Below are 17,997 nucleotides of genomic sequence, written 5' to 3' on the forward strand. Positions count from 1 at the left end.
ACTTTTTTAAGTGTATTTGCGTGTTAGCGGCAAAGTAATTAAGAGAATTATTCTTTCGGGGATTTTTATACTAGAAAATTAACAGAATCTTCATTTTTATATATGATTAAAATACGTAATTATAAAATATTAGAATAAAAAATATTTACGTCGACAGAGGGGTCTTGGAGAACTCCATCTGCCACCCGGTAAACATTCGATTCTGTCTTTTCCAACAATCTCAAACTCATCATTGCAGGAGTATTCCAGAACGCTGCCAACAAAGAAGGAATTTGCAATCCTTTCACCATCCGCTGAGACACCAGGATCGGGACACGATTCCTTTTCTGATAATCGTAAAATTTTTAAAGTGCATTTAAATTATAATTTGCACAAGAGCATTAATAATTTGAGAAATAAAATCCTTAAAATTAGATGGTTTTAAGGTAATTTTATGCATGACTTACATTTAAAAAATTTAGATATTAAAATAATCATTATATTGCAAAATAAATAAGGAAATAAATAAAATTTATAAAACACTCTTAGAATTTACACTGGAAACTGGACAAAATCTAGCAACTAAAATTATTTAAATGTAAAATGTATTTTCTATGTCTAAAGTCGATTTGCTACTCACAATAAATAAAAGATGCATAGGCTGTGGATCTATACCTAATTTAATTAGACAAAAAGGTTGTTTGGAGAAAAATGTGTTTAAAATATTTTGTTCAATTGGGTATAATATGAAAAAAACACAACTACTTCGATTTAGTAGGAACAACATATGACGCAATGCTAAACGAATGGAATTTAGTTGTTGTTTATTTAGTTATTGTTATCAGTAGTTGTTATTTGTTTTAGTTGTTGTTGTTGTTTATTTAGTTGTATTTAGTTTCAATAACTTTTCTTTATAATGCAATAAAATCTGGCGAGCAGCTATTTGAACGATCGAACACTTCGTTTGTTTATTTGTGGCTTGAAGTTAGGCTCGCAGAAAATGCCGTTCATGGGTTAAATTTAGTAGGAACAACACAACCTGTGACGTAGGCTATATTATACCCAATTAACAAAATTTTTAAGGGTATCTTTAAGAAACAGAAGAGCAAGAATATTTTACTGTAACTACACAATGACTTGTTTTGATACTTATTAAATTTACCTTTCATTTTCTTCTTTGCGATTGCATGAATGCGTACGATGAGGATTATAATCCTCATCAGTACAACACGACTGCCTAGGAAGGGCCATGACTATCGTTTGAAAAGTTTTTCTGTGGATGTAAATAGTCCTCCAATTCTCAACTTTTTTAGCATTCCAAAATCTCTTGCTACTGCCCCTGTCCATCGCAACTTGGATGTCCTTTTCCTCTGTGTCCCCAGGGCTTTACCAAAACGAGCCCTTTTACTGTATTTAAATAGTTCAATTTTAAACACACGATCAATCTAGTTTAATCTATTCAGCTAGTTAAGTTTTATAGTGTTTAAGTCTTTTATAGTATCTATATATCAGTATTGTACCGTTTTATATTTTCTTTTACATCTCCAAGAATAGCGCTTCAAATCTTCCGCTCTTACGTACTCAAAAATGCCTTCCCAGATCTTGTCGATGTTCACCATGTCTCAGAGCCATAGGTTTAATAAGGATTTTATAGAACAAGAATTTAGTTTTCTATAAATTAATTATGTCTTAAAAAGATATTTTAACTCATATAAAAGTCATTGTTGGCAGATACTTACCCTTACAACCTGGAATATCTCCTTCCCACACCGCACTATTCTTTTGAGAAGATAAACTACACGTGAGTATTGAAGTAGTGGAATTCACCATTTCAAATCCCTCATCGCAGAAGTACTCAACAGTAGAGCCAAACGTTGGCAAGTTTGTAGTACCACTATTGATTTTGTAGCTACCATTTTCAATTGATGTGGGAGCACCACAAGTCATTTCTGAAACAGAAATAAATTTTATATAAATTGCATTTCATGTTGTTGCGAGGCTTGACATTTAGTATGGATGGAGCTGTGCTCAGGGGATAGAGCGTTCGCCTTACAATGAGGTGAACCGGATTCGAATCCCAGCGATGGCCGGTCGATACGAATTCAGCACCTGGCTAAAAGTGTGTGGTAGACGGATCATGGGTTAGAGTTCCCTTGCCTTAGGGCTAATCGTGGGAGGTTTTCGTGATTTTCCTCTCTGTGTAACACAAATGCTGGTTAGTTCCATCAAGAAGTCTTCCACGAAAGCAATTTTCTCCCAATAGTTGATCCAGGAGTTCCATTGTCTTCTGGTTTGGGAGCAAAATTACAAGGCTACGGAGTTATACATCAGTAGTCGCAAACCCAAAATTGGGTCGTCTGTTCAACGACGGTTTTGAAATTAGTATGTACGGTGTTTTCAATATAAATGTATGAAATAAATAAATAATAATAATAAAATTAAAAAGAAACAAAAAACAAATCTCGATCTCATTACTTTTACGATTTCTGGTTTTAAAAAAATTAAAAGCTGCTTTCTACAGCTTATTGTGTGAGGCGATGTTTCCACACATAATTTTGTTGAAGTAAATAATAATATTTCTAAGCTCAAATCTGTTGCCTTTCATAAGATATTAATGTTATTAAGATCTTGGTGAGTTTGAAGTGAGAATTTGTTTTAGTTACTAATAGATATATTGCTAAAAAAGGCGACATGATTGCTCTATTAGGAGAGAACTCGAGTTTTTTGCTGTTTTGATTTGATTTCTTTTTAAGTTGTTTTATTACTATTTGTTTTCTTTATTACTATTTGTTCTACTATTTCTTCTAACAGTGCACCGTGCATACGTTAAGTGTTAAAGTACCGAGTTAAGTACCGAGACAAAGGTTATTTTGCAAATTATAATTTAGAACACACTCTACAGTAAGAGGTCTTGAGACTTCATAATACTCAAATTCAATGACGTCAATATTACGCTAATACTTAAATGTACAAAAATAAATTGTAGATTTTAAACTATTTATTTCAGTATGTTAAGTTAGGAAATTATTTAATTTTCAAATTGTCATACTTAAGCAACTTGGCTTGGTGTCGGTCCATTCGTTTGAAAAGCAAAATATTGTCTGTGAACCTCTAAGTGTGTATCCATGATTGCATCTGAATCGGAGGCGGTAATTTTCAGGAACAGAAGTTATGTTTGAGTCCAGTTTTGTTTGGTATATAATTCTTCCATTAGCCAGTTTTTTCCTTGGTAACGGACAATCTGAAACAAGGAAAATATGTAGATTATTATATAGATCCCAAAGTCTGTTTCAATGTTGGGTTCATGCAGTGTTGTAATGACACATTTTTTAGTTAGAGTACATTAAAATTTCCAGCATTTTATGTAAGTGAGCCAAGAAAATAAGGGGGCTGCCATTTAAAACTTTTGATTCGATTGATCAGATCTTCACGTTCTAGGACTCAATCCTAGTAGTTCAAGGGGTGGTTTAACATATGCTAATTAATTAGTGCAAACCATATAATTTACGAAATCAGACACAAAAAGATTGATTACTCTGAATAAACATGTTTTTATTTCGACTGATTCTGACCCTAAACTATAGGGGATAGCCGCTATCTGGAAAATATGATCTCAATAGTTTGATCAGGAGAGCGGTCCAAAGTTTACACTTCTTAAAGTTAATTATATTTTTTTGCGTTTTTAGTAATATCTCACTTCTTAAATGGATTTAAACTTTTTAATTCACAATTCGTTTATCCAAAGATAAATTCCATGGAGTAATTTCATTTGAGTAAATATTTATTATTTTATTTAACAATAGTTGGAAAATGTTTTGAAAAGGTTTACAAATTTTCACACCATTTTAAAGAATGTAATTTTGCATAGCAAAATACAAATTGTAGCTTAATCGGTCGATTTCTATCATTTTCGTACATTTTTAAAAAATAATTTAACATGTCGAAGTGTTATAGGAACTATTTTTTCGTTTAAAATTCTCTTAATTGTGAATATTTTAAAATAAGCTTTTTCTTATTTTATTTAAATTTATAGCATTATTAAATGCTATACAAAAAAGTCAGTCATTACAAAATTTCAAGAATCTTACATATGTATTAATTTTTATTCCATTTAAATTTTAAATATATATATTTACAGTAATTCAAAAAAAAAATGTTCTGATCGACCATATCACCGAATACCCTTTTTTTCCAATATTTTCAGCAAGCTTTGCTCTTCTCGTTTTTGCCCTTAGTTACTAATAGAAAATTTAGAATCTTACAATGATTAATATATGCATTCATTGTAAAACGAAAAATACGGGTTTTTATCGAAAAGCCAGTTGCATTAGGCTGTTCCTTCCACTATCTTTTCTTGATAATGGAGATAGCATTTAGAATCATAATCATTTATGTTTTAGAAATGTTTTATGATATGTAAATATAAACAAATTAATCTTTTTTTAGTTCAATCGTGATCACTCAATATATATAACAAAAAGTATCTACATTACCTGCACGTATTATACTTATGAGAGATATCAGCAGTATAATGACTCCAATGATTGATAGATAAAGTTTATTATTCATCATACCATTCCCTGGAAAAAAAGGAAATTAAAAAAAAAAGATTTAAATTAGATTCATGTATCTCTCTAAAAAATCGTAAGTGACGTAGTCTTGTCTATCCAACTTAATGTTACATTTTATTTTATTGCGCGGAAGAATCAAAAAGATACTTGAAATTATGAAGATGTATAGATAACTGGTACTAGTAGAAATGTTTACAAGATGAAATAAGAGATTTTTACATTTGTTAATTAGTACAAACAATATTTACTATTAAACTTGTAGTAAGAAATACCATGTGGGTTAATCTGCAATCCAGAAAAATACAGCTATACAGAGCATTTAAGTTTGACTTCCTGACAGAAACGTATAGATAACTGGTACTCGTAGAAATGTTTACAAGATGAAATAAGAGATTTTTACATTTGTTAATTAGTACAAATAATATTTACTATTAAACTTGTAGTAAGAAATACCATGTGGGTTAATCTGCAATCCAGAAAAATACAGCTATACAGAGCATTTAAGTTTGACTTCCTGATAGAAACGTATAGATAACTGGTACTAGTAGAAATGTTTACAAGATGAAATAAGAGATTTTTACATTTGTTAATTAGTACAAACAATATTTACTATTAAACTTGTAGTAAGAAATACCATGTGGGTTAATCTGCAATCCAGAAAAATACAGCTATACAGAGCATTTAAGTTTGACTTCCTGACAGAAACGTATAGATAACTGGTACTAGTAGAAATGTTTACAAGATGAAATAAGAGATTTTTACATTTGTTAATTAGTACAAACAATATTTACTATTAAACTTGTAGTAAGAAATACCATGTGGGTTAATCTGCAATCCAGAAAAATACAGCTATACAGAGCATTTAAGTTTGACTTCCTGACAGAAACGTATAGATAACTGGTACTAGTAGAAATGTTTACAAGATGAAATAAGAGATTTTTACATTTGTTAATTAGTACAAACAATATTTACTATTAAACTTGTAATAAGAAATACCATGTGGGTTAATCTGCAACCCAGAAAAATACAGCTATACAGAGCATTTAAGTTTGACTTCCTGACAGAAACGTATAGATAACTGGTACTAGTAGAAATGTTTACAAGATGAAATAAGAGATTTTTACATTTGTTAATTAGTACAAACAATATTTACTATTAAACTTGTAGTAAGAAATACCATGTGGGTTAATGTGCAATCCAGAAAAATACAGCTATACAGAGCATTTAAGTTTGACTTCCTGACAGAAACGTATAGATAACTGGTACAAGTAGAAATGTTTACAAGATGAAATAAGAGATTTTTACATTTGTTATTAGTACAAACAATATTTACTATTAAACTTGTAGTAAGAAATACCATGTGGGTTAATCTGCAATCCAGAAAAATACAGCTATACAGAGCATTTAAGTTTGACTTCCTGACAGAAACGTATAGATAACTGGTACTAGTAGAAATGTTTACAAGATGAAATAAGAGATTTTTACATTTGTTAATTAGTACAAACAATATTTACTATTAAACTTGTAGTAAGAAATACCATGTGGGTTAATCTGCAATCCAGAAAAATACAGCTATACAGAGCATTTAAGTTTGACTTCCTGACAGAAACGTATAGATAACTGGTACAAGTAGAAATGTTTACAAGATGAAATAAGAGATTTTTACATTTGTTAATTAGTACAAACAATATTTACTATTAAACTTGTAATAAGAAATACCATGTGGGTTAATCTGCAATCCAGAAAAATACAGCTATACAGAGCATTTAAGTTTGACTTCCTGACAGAAACGTATAGATAACTGGTACTAGTAGAAATGTTTACAAGATGAAATAAGAGATTTTTACATTTGTTAATTAGTACAAACAATATTTACTATTAAACTTGTAGTAAGAAATACCATGTGGGTTAAAAAATACAGCTATACAGAGCATTTAAGTTTGACTTCCTGACAGAAACGTATAGATAACTGGTACTCGTAGAAATGTTTACAAGATGAAATAAGAGATTTTTACATTTGTTAATTAGTATAAACAATATTTACTATTAAACTTGCTGTAAGAAATACCATGTGGGTTAATCTGCAACCCAAAAAAATACAGCTATACAGAGCAATTTAAATTTGACTTCCTGACTGAGAAGTTTTTTCATTGTTTACCCAATTTGATCTTAATTTGTTATTCAGTATGTTATTGCAATTTCAGAAATATTTTAGCAATTTTTTCTTAGTTTTTTTATTAAACAATTATCATATATCTTTTAAAGCACGAAAAAAAGTAAGTAATTTATCTCTTGAGATGCTTATTTTATAAGTTTACGTTTATTTACTGTAATTAAAAGTAAAAAAGAAAATTGTTTGCCAAAGTTCACTACAGTTTTTCTTTAATTTACTCTAATTTAATTTATTTACTTTAATTTTAATTTAAAGATAAAATATACAACACAAGTGCTACAAATAATCATTATGAAACCATTTAATCAAACCCGAATAAACAACAGCTTTGTTTTCAAAAAAAAAGAAAGAAAAGAAAATAAGAGAAAGAGTTCATTAAAAGTGATAAAAGCCCCATTCTAAGCAGGAAATGGTTTTAATAAAAATAAGCATGAAATGATTTTAATTAATTCTTTTACAGATCTGTTAATGATTTTATTGCAGTTAAAAATTATTGTGGTTTCAAAATCAGAAATAAGATAATACATTACATAGATAATATATTACAAGAAAATATATTACTGGAAAAAAAACCAAAGCAGTTATTCAATTTTTGACACAATTTCTATATGCAATGGTAAAATAAAAAAAAAAATTTTTTTTTTAGTTTTAATTTTAATTTATAGCATGAACTAACTATAGTTTTCGTTTTTTTCCCAACGGAGTTAACTTTAAAAAAGGCGTAATATAACTAGAACTAAAATTATTTGTTAATTTACATAATAAGTTTGAAGTATTTTTTTTTACTTCTTTCTTTTGTAACTATGTATAAACTTTAAAAAATATTAATTCCTACCAGCTTGCAAGTTTTACTGTAGAGTAAAAAAAGATAATTGAAAATACTGAAAAAATGTTGCTTGAAATTAAATTTGTCTCATAAAATGAGTTAGATAATAGATAAAAATAAGCACATTAGAAAATAACGAATGAAATTATTTTAAATTTTTTCCTGCTTAAAAATGATATGTATTATTAACTTGATATCAGAAACTTTCAAATCAATTTTAACTTTATTTTGCAATAATGATAGTCATACATATTAACATAAATTGTTTGATGAATATAATAAGCAAGCTGATAACTTTTAAATACTTTATTTCATTATTAGTACGTTTTTCGGGAAATAAAATGTTTCTTATTTTAAATGATTTAAATAATTCAATCACAAATCTATTTCTTGAAACTCACGCAAATCAATTGTTTATAAAAAAATATTAAAAAATATCTTTTTTAATAATATTTTTTAGAATATAATTTAATGAAAATTTTCGCTTCATCAGCTTAATTAAGAAAATTTGATTGTTACACAATTAATAGATAATTTTTAATACTAGCCGCCTTCGACGACCTGCTTGATCACCTTTCAGAATTACCTTAGGCAGCATATAAACTTTAATCGTAACATAGCCGAATGCACAGCACACTTTTTATATACGATTATTTCCGATTGATCCTCCAATTTCAAACAATATAGTAACCTATTTTTTTCACCGTCTAACTGTTGTCCGCGCAGAAGTACTTCGATTTCAGTTCTTACTATTTTCAAGGAATGTCCACGATATTGTACAAGTCCTTTATGTGTTGAATTTTAGTAATAATTTAAAATCTGTCCGGGAGCCATTAAATAACACAAACTTCCGTAAGTATGAGTTCGGTACATTTCATAATAATAGGCAGCAGAAATATTAATATTATTTCCATCACTGTCATGAATTAAGATGAAAAACTCATCCCTACGCTCAATTACTTGCTGTACTACTTCCTCACGCACCTCTCGATCCTGAACTTGAGTATCGTGTAATATATATGTGCTATTGCGCGAAAAAGGCAAGCTTCGTTATCAAACAATAGGTATGACATTGTACGGCATCATAGCATCGTTTAGGTTTAAAACTTCTAAAGCCACTTCAGAAAGGATTAATATAAATAGTTACTTTGTAACTAAGTTTTTTTTCTCTATAAAATTACAAAATTATTCTAACTAATAAATTATTCAACACTACTTAAATTATTTAAGACAACCTAACAAAATTGATAATAACTATAGTATTGCCAATACCAGAGTTTATGGTGTCACATAAGATTATATATACATATATTATTTGAAATATATAAAAATCCAAGCAACTTAATGGGTGTTTTAAGCATATAAATACAGTGCTATTTAAATGTTATGATTACGAAGCATTCTCTTACCTTTATATGTTTTGTAAATGCGTGATGGTAATATGTATCTTTATTTAATCCATCTTTTACAAGTGATAGTCGATGGAAGACGCAGCTTTTAAAAATAACAATTACTTCCGAAAAAATGAGTGTTATCGTTCTTACGTTTTAGTTCCTTCCCGAGAAATAGGAAAGGAAGGTCGCTACTCCGGGTCATTAGGTGAAGCATCTACGCAGATTAGATCGCTGATATTAATTTGTCTACTTTCATTTTGCATTCGATGTATCAAAACGTTGGTTTAAATCGATAGCTTATAAAAGTACACTACATGAAAGATTTTGTTAAGTCCATACGATACAGTCGGTGATGGAAAATATTTGTCCCTTTCCCAAAGAATATTTGTTGGCTCATTGCCCTTAGACACTTATTGAGACCTTGGTAAGGAAGTATTTTGTTTTATCTAAATAAATATATAGTCTCTATGCTTAAAACTTTATAGATAAAAATTTTACATTCTCTGTATTTCCGCTACACACCAACTAAGCATTTGTTTCGGATATATTTCAGAAAAATAATTTTACAATCAGACAAAAATATTTTTTTCAATTAATATAAGTTTTAAATTATCTCAAACATTTTTTTGATGGACAATTGCTTAGTGCTCAGTGGGAGCAAATTTTTAAAGAACTATTAAACACTATCGTTACTCAGGTTGTCCAGTAATCATCACTCCCTAATTCTTTTTTTTTTTTTTTTAAATGCTTCTCAAAAATGAATTATAAAGTTTCACGCTCACATTAGTATTTAAATAAAGAAAAACGAACATGTTTTTATTTTGTAACCGGCATTGAACAGTCGTCGGTATTCTAAATTAACAACTATCAATATTCAACTCCTTAGCCTTGTAGTTTTGAATTCAGAAGACAGGGCAACTTCTGGATCAAGTAATGGGGGACATTTGAATAAGGGCAGGAGTTTTGGATGGAACTAACCTGCATTTCAATTACATGGAGAGAAAAACCACGAAAACCTCTCATAGTTAGTCCGATAGCAAGGGGATTCTAACCCATTATCCGTCTATCACTGAGGATATTTTACGTACTGATGGGATTCGAAACTAGGTCACCTCAGTGGGAGGCGAATGCTCTGTCCCCTGAGCCACAACAGCTCTCGAAACAAACAAGCCATCGAAATCTGACTTTGAAAGCGGATGTAAAATACATAAAAACCTAAAACTGTTAACTGAAATTTTTTTTCTTCTAAAATTCGTCGCTTAATCCTTTTGTTGAATTGCCCAAGTAAGCAGGGCTTTCTGCATTTAATGCTCATAAGCGTGTTTTGTTTTCTAAATCAAATATTAGTTTATTTTCTCCAATGTATGTATATATTTTTATCACTTCATTTCTAAAACGATTCAAAAGAATTATAAATTTAGAGCGGTGATTACGAAACACCCTGCATGTGTTTCACCGTAAATATTAAGAATGAGTGAGCTTATTGATTTGTTCTTATTTTTGTTTCCAAAGCAAAAATTACCATATTTGGCTCCGAGAATTAATATATTTTTTAAACCATTCCTAAATAAGGATTAAGATTTTAAGTTTGCATTCCATCAACAAAAAAATTTTTTTTTTCCAAACGGGAATTGAAGAAAAACACCAAAATGCATCAGAAAATATATTTATTTCATATGAGTAAAAACCATATATTTTATACACTTCAGATAAAAACAATAAAAATATATAATTACATATAAAATCTATACACCGTTAAATGCAAAAACACCCTTTCAAAATGTTTCATATTGTTGATATAAAAAATACATTATTGACCAACTTTCATCTCCCGACCATAACATGTAAAAAGTTTGTACAGAGCAAATTAACAATACACATCTTAAACATTTTTAATTCTGCTTTATTTTAAAATTTTTGAAAGTTTTCGTTACATTTTTTAAAAATGTTTCATTCTCATTCTTTAGCTTAGCCTGCACCGCACCCTTAACCTCTAACAGAATTGGAAGAAGAAAAAAACATATTGGTTGCGCATGTTTTGTTTCCCATTGTTTTGTTTTCCATCCGTGTCTAAATTCATTCTCTTCTTAAAAATTTTATTTCTAGTTTTCTGGATACAAGCTATTATAGTGATTACAAAAAGTTATCAAAAATTCTTAGGGCACTTTCAAAACAAAAAGCAAATAAAGAATTTATTTCGGCGAAATGTAAGTTTTCTATCAGAGATTAGCGAATTAATGGTTTGTAACCACTCTAATAGCTCAAATTTATGTGTACAGCTACTGAAAACAAAGCTAATTAATAAAATTACAAATAAACTATTTCAAGACTATAAAAGTTATTTTTAAATCATCATTAATTACATCAAAAAACACTGACAGTATAGTCTATTATCGTATAGTATAGAAAGATAGTATTTTTATAAAAAGAGGGAGGACTTATGAACGATAAATTTATTAATATTATACAGTAAATTGTTCGTATAGCCTACTGGTTTTAGCTTTATAGATTAGTATCATAAGTTACAGGTTTAGCTAATTACATAGAACTAACATTCATTAGGTTTAAAAAAATTTATGAGTAACAATGTATATTCGTTAATTTAAGTTTTATAGATAACTGATTAAGGCATTATTGATCACTTTATTAGATATTTTATTAATTAAGTAAATGAGTACTTTCTGTAGAATAAATGGAGCGATATTGTACAGAATTCATTTTATTTAAGCAATAAATAAAGTGCAACTTATTATATAATGACTAATAATGGCGTTATGAAAATAAGCGTGCTATTAGATTTAATTAGTGGTGGTAGTATGTGGTTAAAAATAAGCTTATTTGTTAAAAAAGGTATTAGAGGTTAATAGGCAAGGGCGTGTGAGGCGTTAATAGCTACACATACTCATAAGAAGCTTGAAGTAAACGTAACTGAGAAAATTACGAACCTAAGCATAAAAGAACTACTCCCCATTACTACATAGTAAGTATTAAATAGCTACAAATGCCCTACAACATCGCCCTGCTGGTATTAACGACAGTTAATCATCACTCATAGATAGTTAGTGGCTATTTTTTAATGTTAATTGAAATGAAATTGATTAAGGTAGCTTGGTTATGGTTTAGTATATAAAAGCTATTTCTGATATGTGATAATAACAATAAGCTGAAATGTCATTAAAATCTTAATTTTTTTTTCTATGGATAATAATTTTAAAATGTGTAAAAATATCAATACAAGTACGTGGTTCATATAACATTCTCATTCTAAATTATTTATCAGATTTATATAATATATGTCTAAACTTTGACAGAAACATGATTGTCTTTGGAAAATGATTTACATAAACAAAGCAATGTAATTTTATATATATCTTACAAATAATACTTTATCAATTAAAAAAAGCTAAGATGTTTTTTTCTGCATAAAATCATAACATTTTTATTAAAATTAAATGATATGCCCCAAAAAACTTTAAAATAGCTAACAATTGATAAAGATGTGGTTTTAATATCACAGAGAATTTCAGCGCTATTTGCTTGGATGTAGAGAAAAAAATAATCTATTAAACTTTAATACATAAGTTTAAATTTCACAATATTAATTGAAAAAACATTTCAAATGTTTTTTTTTAATTAATATTTAATTAATTAACAATTACATAACATTTAAAAACATCGAATAATGCTCTTATTTTCTAATATTGTAACTATACAAAAGTTTTACAACTTTTCAGAACTCAAGCAAAATTTCTATAATTACGTTATACTTAAAGCATTCTAATTTCTTGTTTGATTCATAAAAAAGTTTAGTTTTATTTATCAATTTATGAAGCTCATAAACGATGTCTCATTGACCCCTTCCTATGTACAAATTATTTAAATACTGTAAAATTCATTTTTACAAATGCTGCTCAGATTAAATGTCCTTTCTGCATATGTAAGGAAGAACAGTTAATAACATAGTGTTTTTATTGGACATAAGGCGATTCACTTCCATTATGTCTGCATCCTTGACATTAAACCCGTCAATTTCTAAAATTTCATCTCCTATGTCCAGCAAACCGGCTAATTGTTTTTGGGTTTCTTGATCTCTCATTCTGGAGACAAACACTCCTGAAAAATAAAATTAGAACAATAATTAAAAACAATGCAATTGTTAACAACTATTTAATAGTTATTACATTTCTTAAATAGATTTTCCATTGACTTTTATATTTTCATTATTTTTACATAAAATATTTATTATAGTTTCCATATTTTTCAATAATTTTTATATTTTCAATTTTCATAATTAATGTCGAATATTTATTATATTTTCTATATAGATTTTGCATTGATTTTTATATTTTCATAATTAATGTAGAGTATTTATTAATTTTTTAAAATAGATTTTACATTGATTTTTTATAATTGTTATGTTACAACAGGAACAATACCACAATGGAAATACAAAGAAGAATTACTATAGCCAATAACTGCTTTAATGGAATTCGAAAATACGTGAAATCTAATTTAATTCATAGAAAAACAAAAGTTTTGTTATATAAATCTCTTATAAGATCAATTTTAACATATGCTTGTGAAACCTGGACCATATTTTGTACGGATGAGGCTATGTTGGGTACCATTCAGAGAAAGGTCTTGAGAAGTAGTTTTGGAGGAATTCAAAAAAATGGTGAGTGGCATAGAAGATCAAATCTGGAGCTTTATCACCCATATAATAAACCCGAGATTATTAACTTTATTAAACGACAAAGAATAAAATTTTATCAGAATGGACGAAGACCGTACAACAAAAAGAGTTTTCAATGCCAGACCAGTTGGCACATGAAAAAGAGGCAGGCCGAATTTGAGATGTATAGATGGCCTAGAGAGAAAGACCTTTTGGTCTTGAAAACTAAAAATTGGAAAACACTAGCAAAAAAAAAAAAAAAAGGTTAGCCTGGAAAAAAACTTCTTGAAAAGGCCAAGGCCCACCCTGGGCGGTCAAGTCATTGATGATGAATTTTTATGCTAAATGATTATAGTTTCCAAACAGAATTTTCAATGATTTTTTTATATTTTCATTATTATTATGTTTATTAATTATATATTTTGAACAGATTTTTTAAATTCTTTTATACTTTCATTATTAATGTTAAATAGTTATTATATTTTCTAAATCAATTGTGCATTGATTTTTAATTTGAAATTTACAAGAGAGCGTTCTCCTTTTCGAGAGTTTTGATTTGGATTAGCTTTCATTGTTAAAACATTAATGAGCTATTGCTGACGGTCTGGGATTTGCATTTAATGATGAAACGAAGAAACTACACTAGCATAATTTAAATCGGAGGGAAGATTCTGTTATTAATCACCCGGCTTCCACACCACACTCCTCAACCACCCAACCTAGGGAAGAATTTTTCCGCTCAGAAACCGAGGAGACATTACATTAGAGTGGGTTCTGAACTACTAACAAGAGGGATGTACACAACTTGCGAAATTAAATTTCAGATGGAACTTGGTATTTTAGTAATAAACCTTAAAAATAAAAATGTAAAATAAAATTTTTAAAAATTTGAAACAATTAAAAATTTAAGCACAAGTTTTTCGCAAACGGCACAGTTGTAACGTACTTCCTTGATAATTGACGTTTGGAGTTAGTTTCGAGAAAGGAAAAAAAAATCATAAAATTCAACTGATTTCACAGCTATAAAAGATTTTTAAAAATTAAAGAGTTTAAAAATTATTAAAAGGTTAAGCCTTAGCTACGATATAATTAAATAAAAATAGCATATTGTGGGTATTTTTTTTTTCTTGACGAGATAATGGAATAAATTTAAAGTCTGAAAAGGGTATTTTATTACATAACTAGATATTTGTAAAAACTATTTTCCTAAGACAAAACAAAATGGTAATTGTACAGTTCTTCGATAACGCATTTTTTTAAAGGAATTCGTCTGGACAAGCATCACCTACAATTTTTGAGTTGGGATAAAAAATTTGTTTCTAATATGTATACAAATAGAATCAACGAAATTTTTTAATAAACCAATTTTTGCAAAAATAGTGCATGTTTTACCCACTAAAAACTTAAAATTCAGATTAAAGTAATCAGGATATTGTTTAAAAAATTTATGCAATAAAATAATATATTGCTATAAAGGACGTAATTTTAAAGACACGGTTTAAAATTGAAATCGAACTTAAAATTTTTCGAGTTATGAATTATGCTAATTTGAAATAAGAAGTTTAAAAAAATACGGCTTTGAAGATTCTGCACACACTTTGCACCATGTTCTCTGCAAAAATGTAAAACTCTGATGCTGACTTCGTTATAAAACGTTAGTCTCATTATTTTTATATATAAAAAACCTTTTAAATTAAGGGAATTTTTTTTCTTCAAAATTCTAATGTTATTTAACTTTTATAGGGTTAAGAAAGCAAAATAATTATAATGCTAAGTTTTTCATCATCAATAAACTTGTCTGATCACTGTTAACATTTGAGCAATATGAAATATAAGAGGACGCTTTATCCTTGTGTCGAGTCATCGCTATTTGTTTCGTAACATACATCCTTATTGTTTAACAGACAATAAAATACAATGTTCAACTGTACGATGAGGATGTTGTGCAAAATTCTGCTGTTCAAAAATGTATACGAAAGCTTTACATTTTGTTAAAAGATGATTGCTTACAAATACTCGAATGAAGGTCATCATATTCATCAAAAAGGAAGAAACGTCTACCTTGGACGCTTTCATATTTGATTGAGCGATTTTTATATGTAATCGAAAATCAATTTTTTTTCTTTTATGTAGAACAGAAAAAATCTTAATCATTTTATAATTCATAAGAAGAAATATAGAGTTTAATGGCCCAAGAGGCAGAATCGATGTTGCTGCTTCAAATTTAAACGAAATTTCTCCTAGTCCTGGCAAGTTTTGGTAATTTCCATCTCCGTGTAATGCATATCACTTTTACTCAAGAAGTTCTCAGCGAACGCAAATTTGTGATAATACAGGAGGGCTTTATTTTCTAAGTCTTGTTCAAAATTATTAGGCAATATAAGTTTAACTTTCATATTGAAAGTTGAAGTTGAGATAATCGATTTTTTTTATTTAATTTTTCTTTGTTAACAATATGACTCTTAAGAGGAAAAGATAATTAAATGATTTTCATTTTAACTTATATAATATTTAAATAATATATATTAAAGACATGATTTCAAAAATTAAAATTATGCGTCGATTTCCATTTATTTCACTTTATTTAGTATATTTCTATGTTGCTGATCTTTAACACATTACACAACTGAATATTTTAAACTACCTTCTAAGACTGGAAGATCAAATTTTTCCATTTTCATTTCGCTATTCATTAAATTTAAGCACTATGACAAAATTGAATAAATGAGTGCATTTCTATTCGTATTTTCTAAAAAAAAAACGATTATTTTCTTCTGCTTTTAGGAACTTTCTATTATTTGATAGTGAAAGATTCCTAAGGAGTTGTTTGAAATGTATAGTAGTTGAAAATTTTGCATTTCAATGCTGGTAGTAAATATTATTAAAAAAAATATACAGGAAAATACACTATAAAAATTATACTAAAGTCTGGAACCACTCCCTTCAGCTTTAAAATTAGGAGTCAAGGTTAAGTCGCTGGGTGCTATTTGAAAAGATCCTCTACTGCAGGGGTTTCCATCTTACACGAGACCGGGGGCCGCGATTAAAAACACCAGTCAAATGGCGGGCAGCAACATTATCAGAACTTTATGTAGGACTCTCTTATGTTTGGAGGAACATTAAACATAGTACTGTCAGACTGGATTATCAAAAATAATTAAAAAATTGTATTAAATATTTCTGGCTACAATAACTTTAATATGCACTTATGTATTAAGCGATTACTAATATGAAACAGATATTAAATTGTTAAGATATAAAACTTAAAAGTATTTAAAACCCATATAGAATTTCCACGAAAATTGTCCGCAAAAAAATGACAACTAATATATTTTGGTTCGCAGGCCGGATGCGGGCTGCCAGTTGGTAACCACTGCTCTACAGCGTCACCTGGAGGAGAGGTGAAAAGTTAGCACTTATCTATAAAAAAAGGTAGTGAAGGGTTACAAGTTATAGAGCGTCACCGATTAAGTTAGTAGAGATAGGCATTTTGTGTAAGATCACTTGAAGCGAATATTTAACGTTCTTAAAGAAAAGAAAAAGCTTAGCTAAAGAAATATACTTCTATTTTCAATGAATTTAAGTTTTCTACAACAAAAACAATGTTATCTCATAATTACTGTTTTCTTTCTTTTTTCCTTCTAAGACCTTTTTGTCACATTGAATTAATTGTAAGTAATCGCTTGCAAACAGATGCACATTAATGTACACAACATGGACACTTTTTGTACGAAAGGCGACGATGCTTTACAATTTTGTAATTCCCTCATCTTCCCATCGCTTCGAACTAGAAAAGTTAACTCATTATTTCTTACCAGATGGCGCTGTATCGGAAATTTTCTAGAATCGCCACTTAACTATATCTAGACCCCTCTTTTGAAAGCTAGGAAGGTGATTCCAGACTTAAAACATATTCCCAAACTGGAGATCTAGAAATGTTACCTTTGGAGTTCCTTACTCGTCCTCTTGCTACAAAAAAACCATATGGTTTTGTAGGTGGTTTGGTCAACTCCACAACTTGTGAGCCATCTAAATTCAACTGGAGTAGTTGTCCCAACACATTTAGTTGAGTATTCTGTGAATTTGTCTGATCATTCCACTCCGAATTTGAACTGAAATGTTTACAAAAGATGTTAATAAATATTTCTATAAATAAATGCAAGAACTACTATTGATAATAACTTGTTTTATACATATACGGTCAATTGAAAAAAAGAAACGACAACTTAGAAAACATTATAAATCACATAAAACGAATTGCTTACAGTTACAAAAAAAATCTGATTCAATTAGTGTTTTACATTAATTAATTTTAATAAAAATTTATTAACTTTTACACAAAAGTTGGGAACAACAAAGAATATGAATTTTTTTATGGGCTC

At 28.7% G+C, this 17,997-nt stretch overlaps 2 protein-coding genes across 2 annotated transcripts in view; both read right to left on the reverse strand.

Annotated features, from left to right (window-relative positions):
* The window catches only part of LOC107454561 (complement factor B), a 41,987-nt gene extending 32,666 nt beyond the window's left edge, over positions 1–9,321 (reverse strand). The window contains exons 1-5 of the mRNA XM_016071795.4: positions 8,959–9,321; positions 4,473–4,559; positions 3,029–3,220; positions 1,719–1,928; positions 150–326 (exon numbers count right to left, since the gene is read on the reverse strand). Of these exons, the coding sequence (XP_015927281.1) occupies positions 150–326; positions 1,719–1,928; positions 3,029–3,220; positions 4,473–4,551 (658 nt within the window). The 5' untranslated portion in view covers positions 4,552–4,559; positions 8,959–9,321. The remainder of the gene's footprint in view (positions 1–149; positions 327–1,718; positions 1,929–3,028; positions 3,221–4,472; positions 4,560–8,958) is intronic.
* A 1,272-nt stretch (positions 9,322–10,593) lies between these two features.
* The window catches only part of LOC107454566 (uncharacterized), a 93,935-nt gene continuing 86,531 nt past the window's right edge, over positions 10,594–17,997 (reverse strand). The window contains exons 9-10 of the mRNA XM_016071810.5: positions 17,558–17,727; positions 10,594–13,056 (exon numbers count right to left, since the gene is read on the reverse strand). Coding sequence (XP_015927296.1) covers positions 12,860–13,056; positions 17,558–17,727 — 367 coding nt within the window. The 3' untranslated portion in view covers positions 10,594–12,859. The remainder of the gene's footprint in view (positions 13,057–17,557; positions 17,728–17,997) is intronic.

Source organism: Parasteatoda tepidariorum, chromosome 2 (genome assembly GCF_982258835.1).
Source record: "Parasteatoda tepidariorum strain Cologne lab strain chromosome 2, Ptep-v5.0, whole genome shotgun sequence".
Lineage (NCBI taxonomy): Eukaryota > Metazoa > Arthropoda > Arachnida > Araneae > Theridiidae > Parasteatoda > Parasteatoda tepidariorum.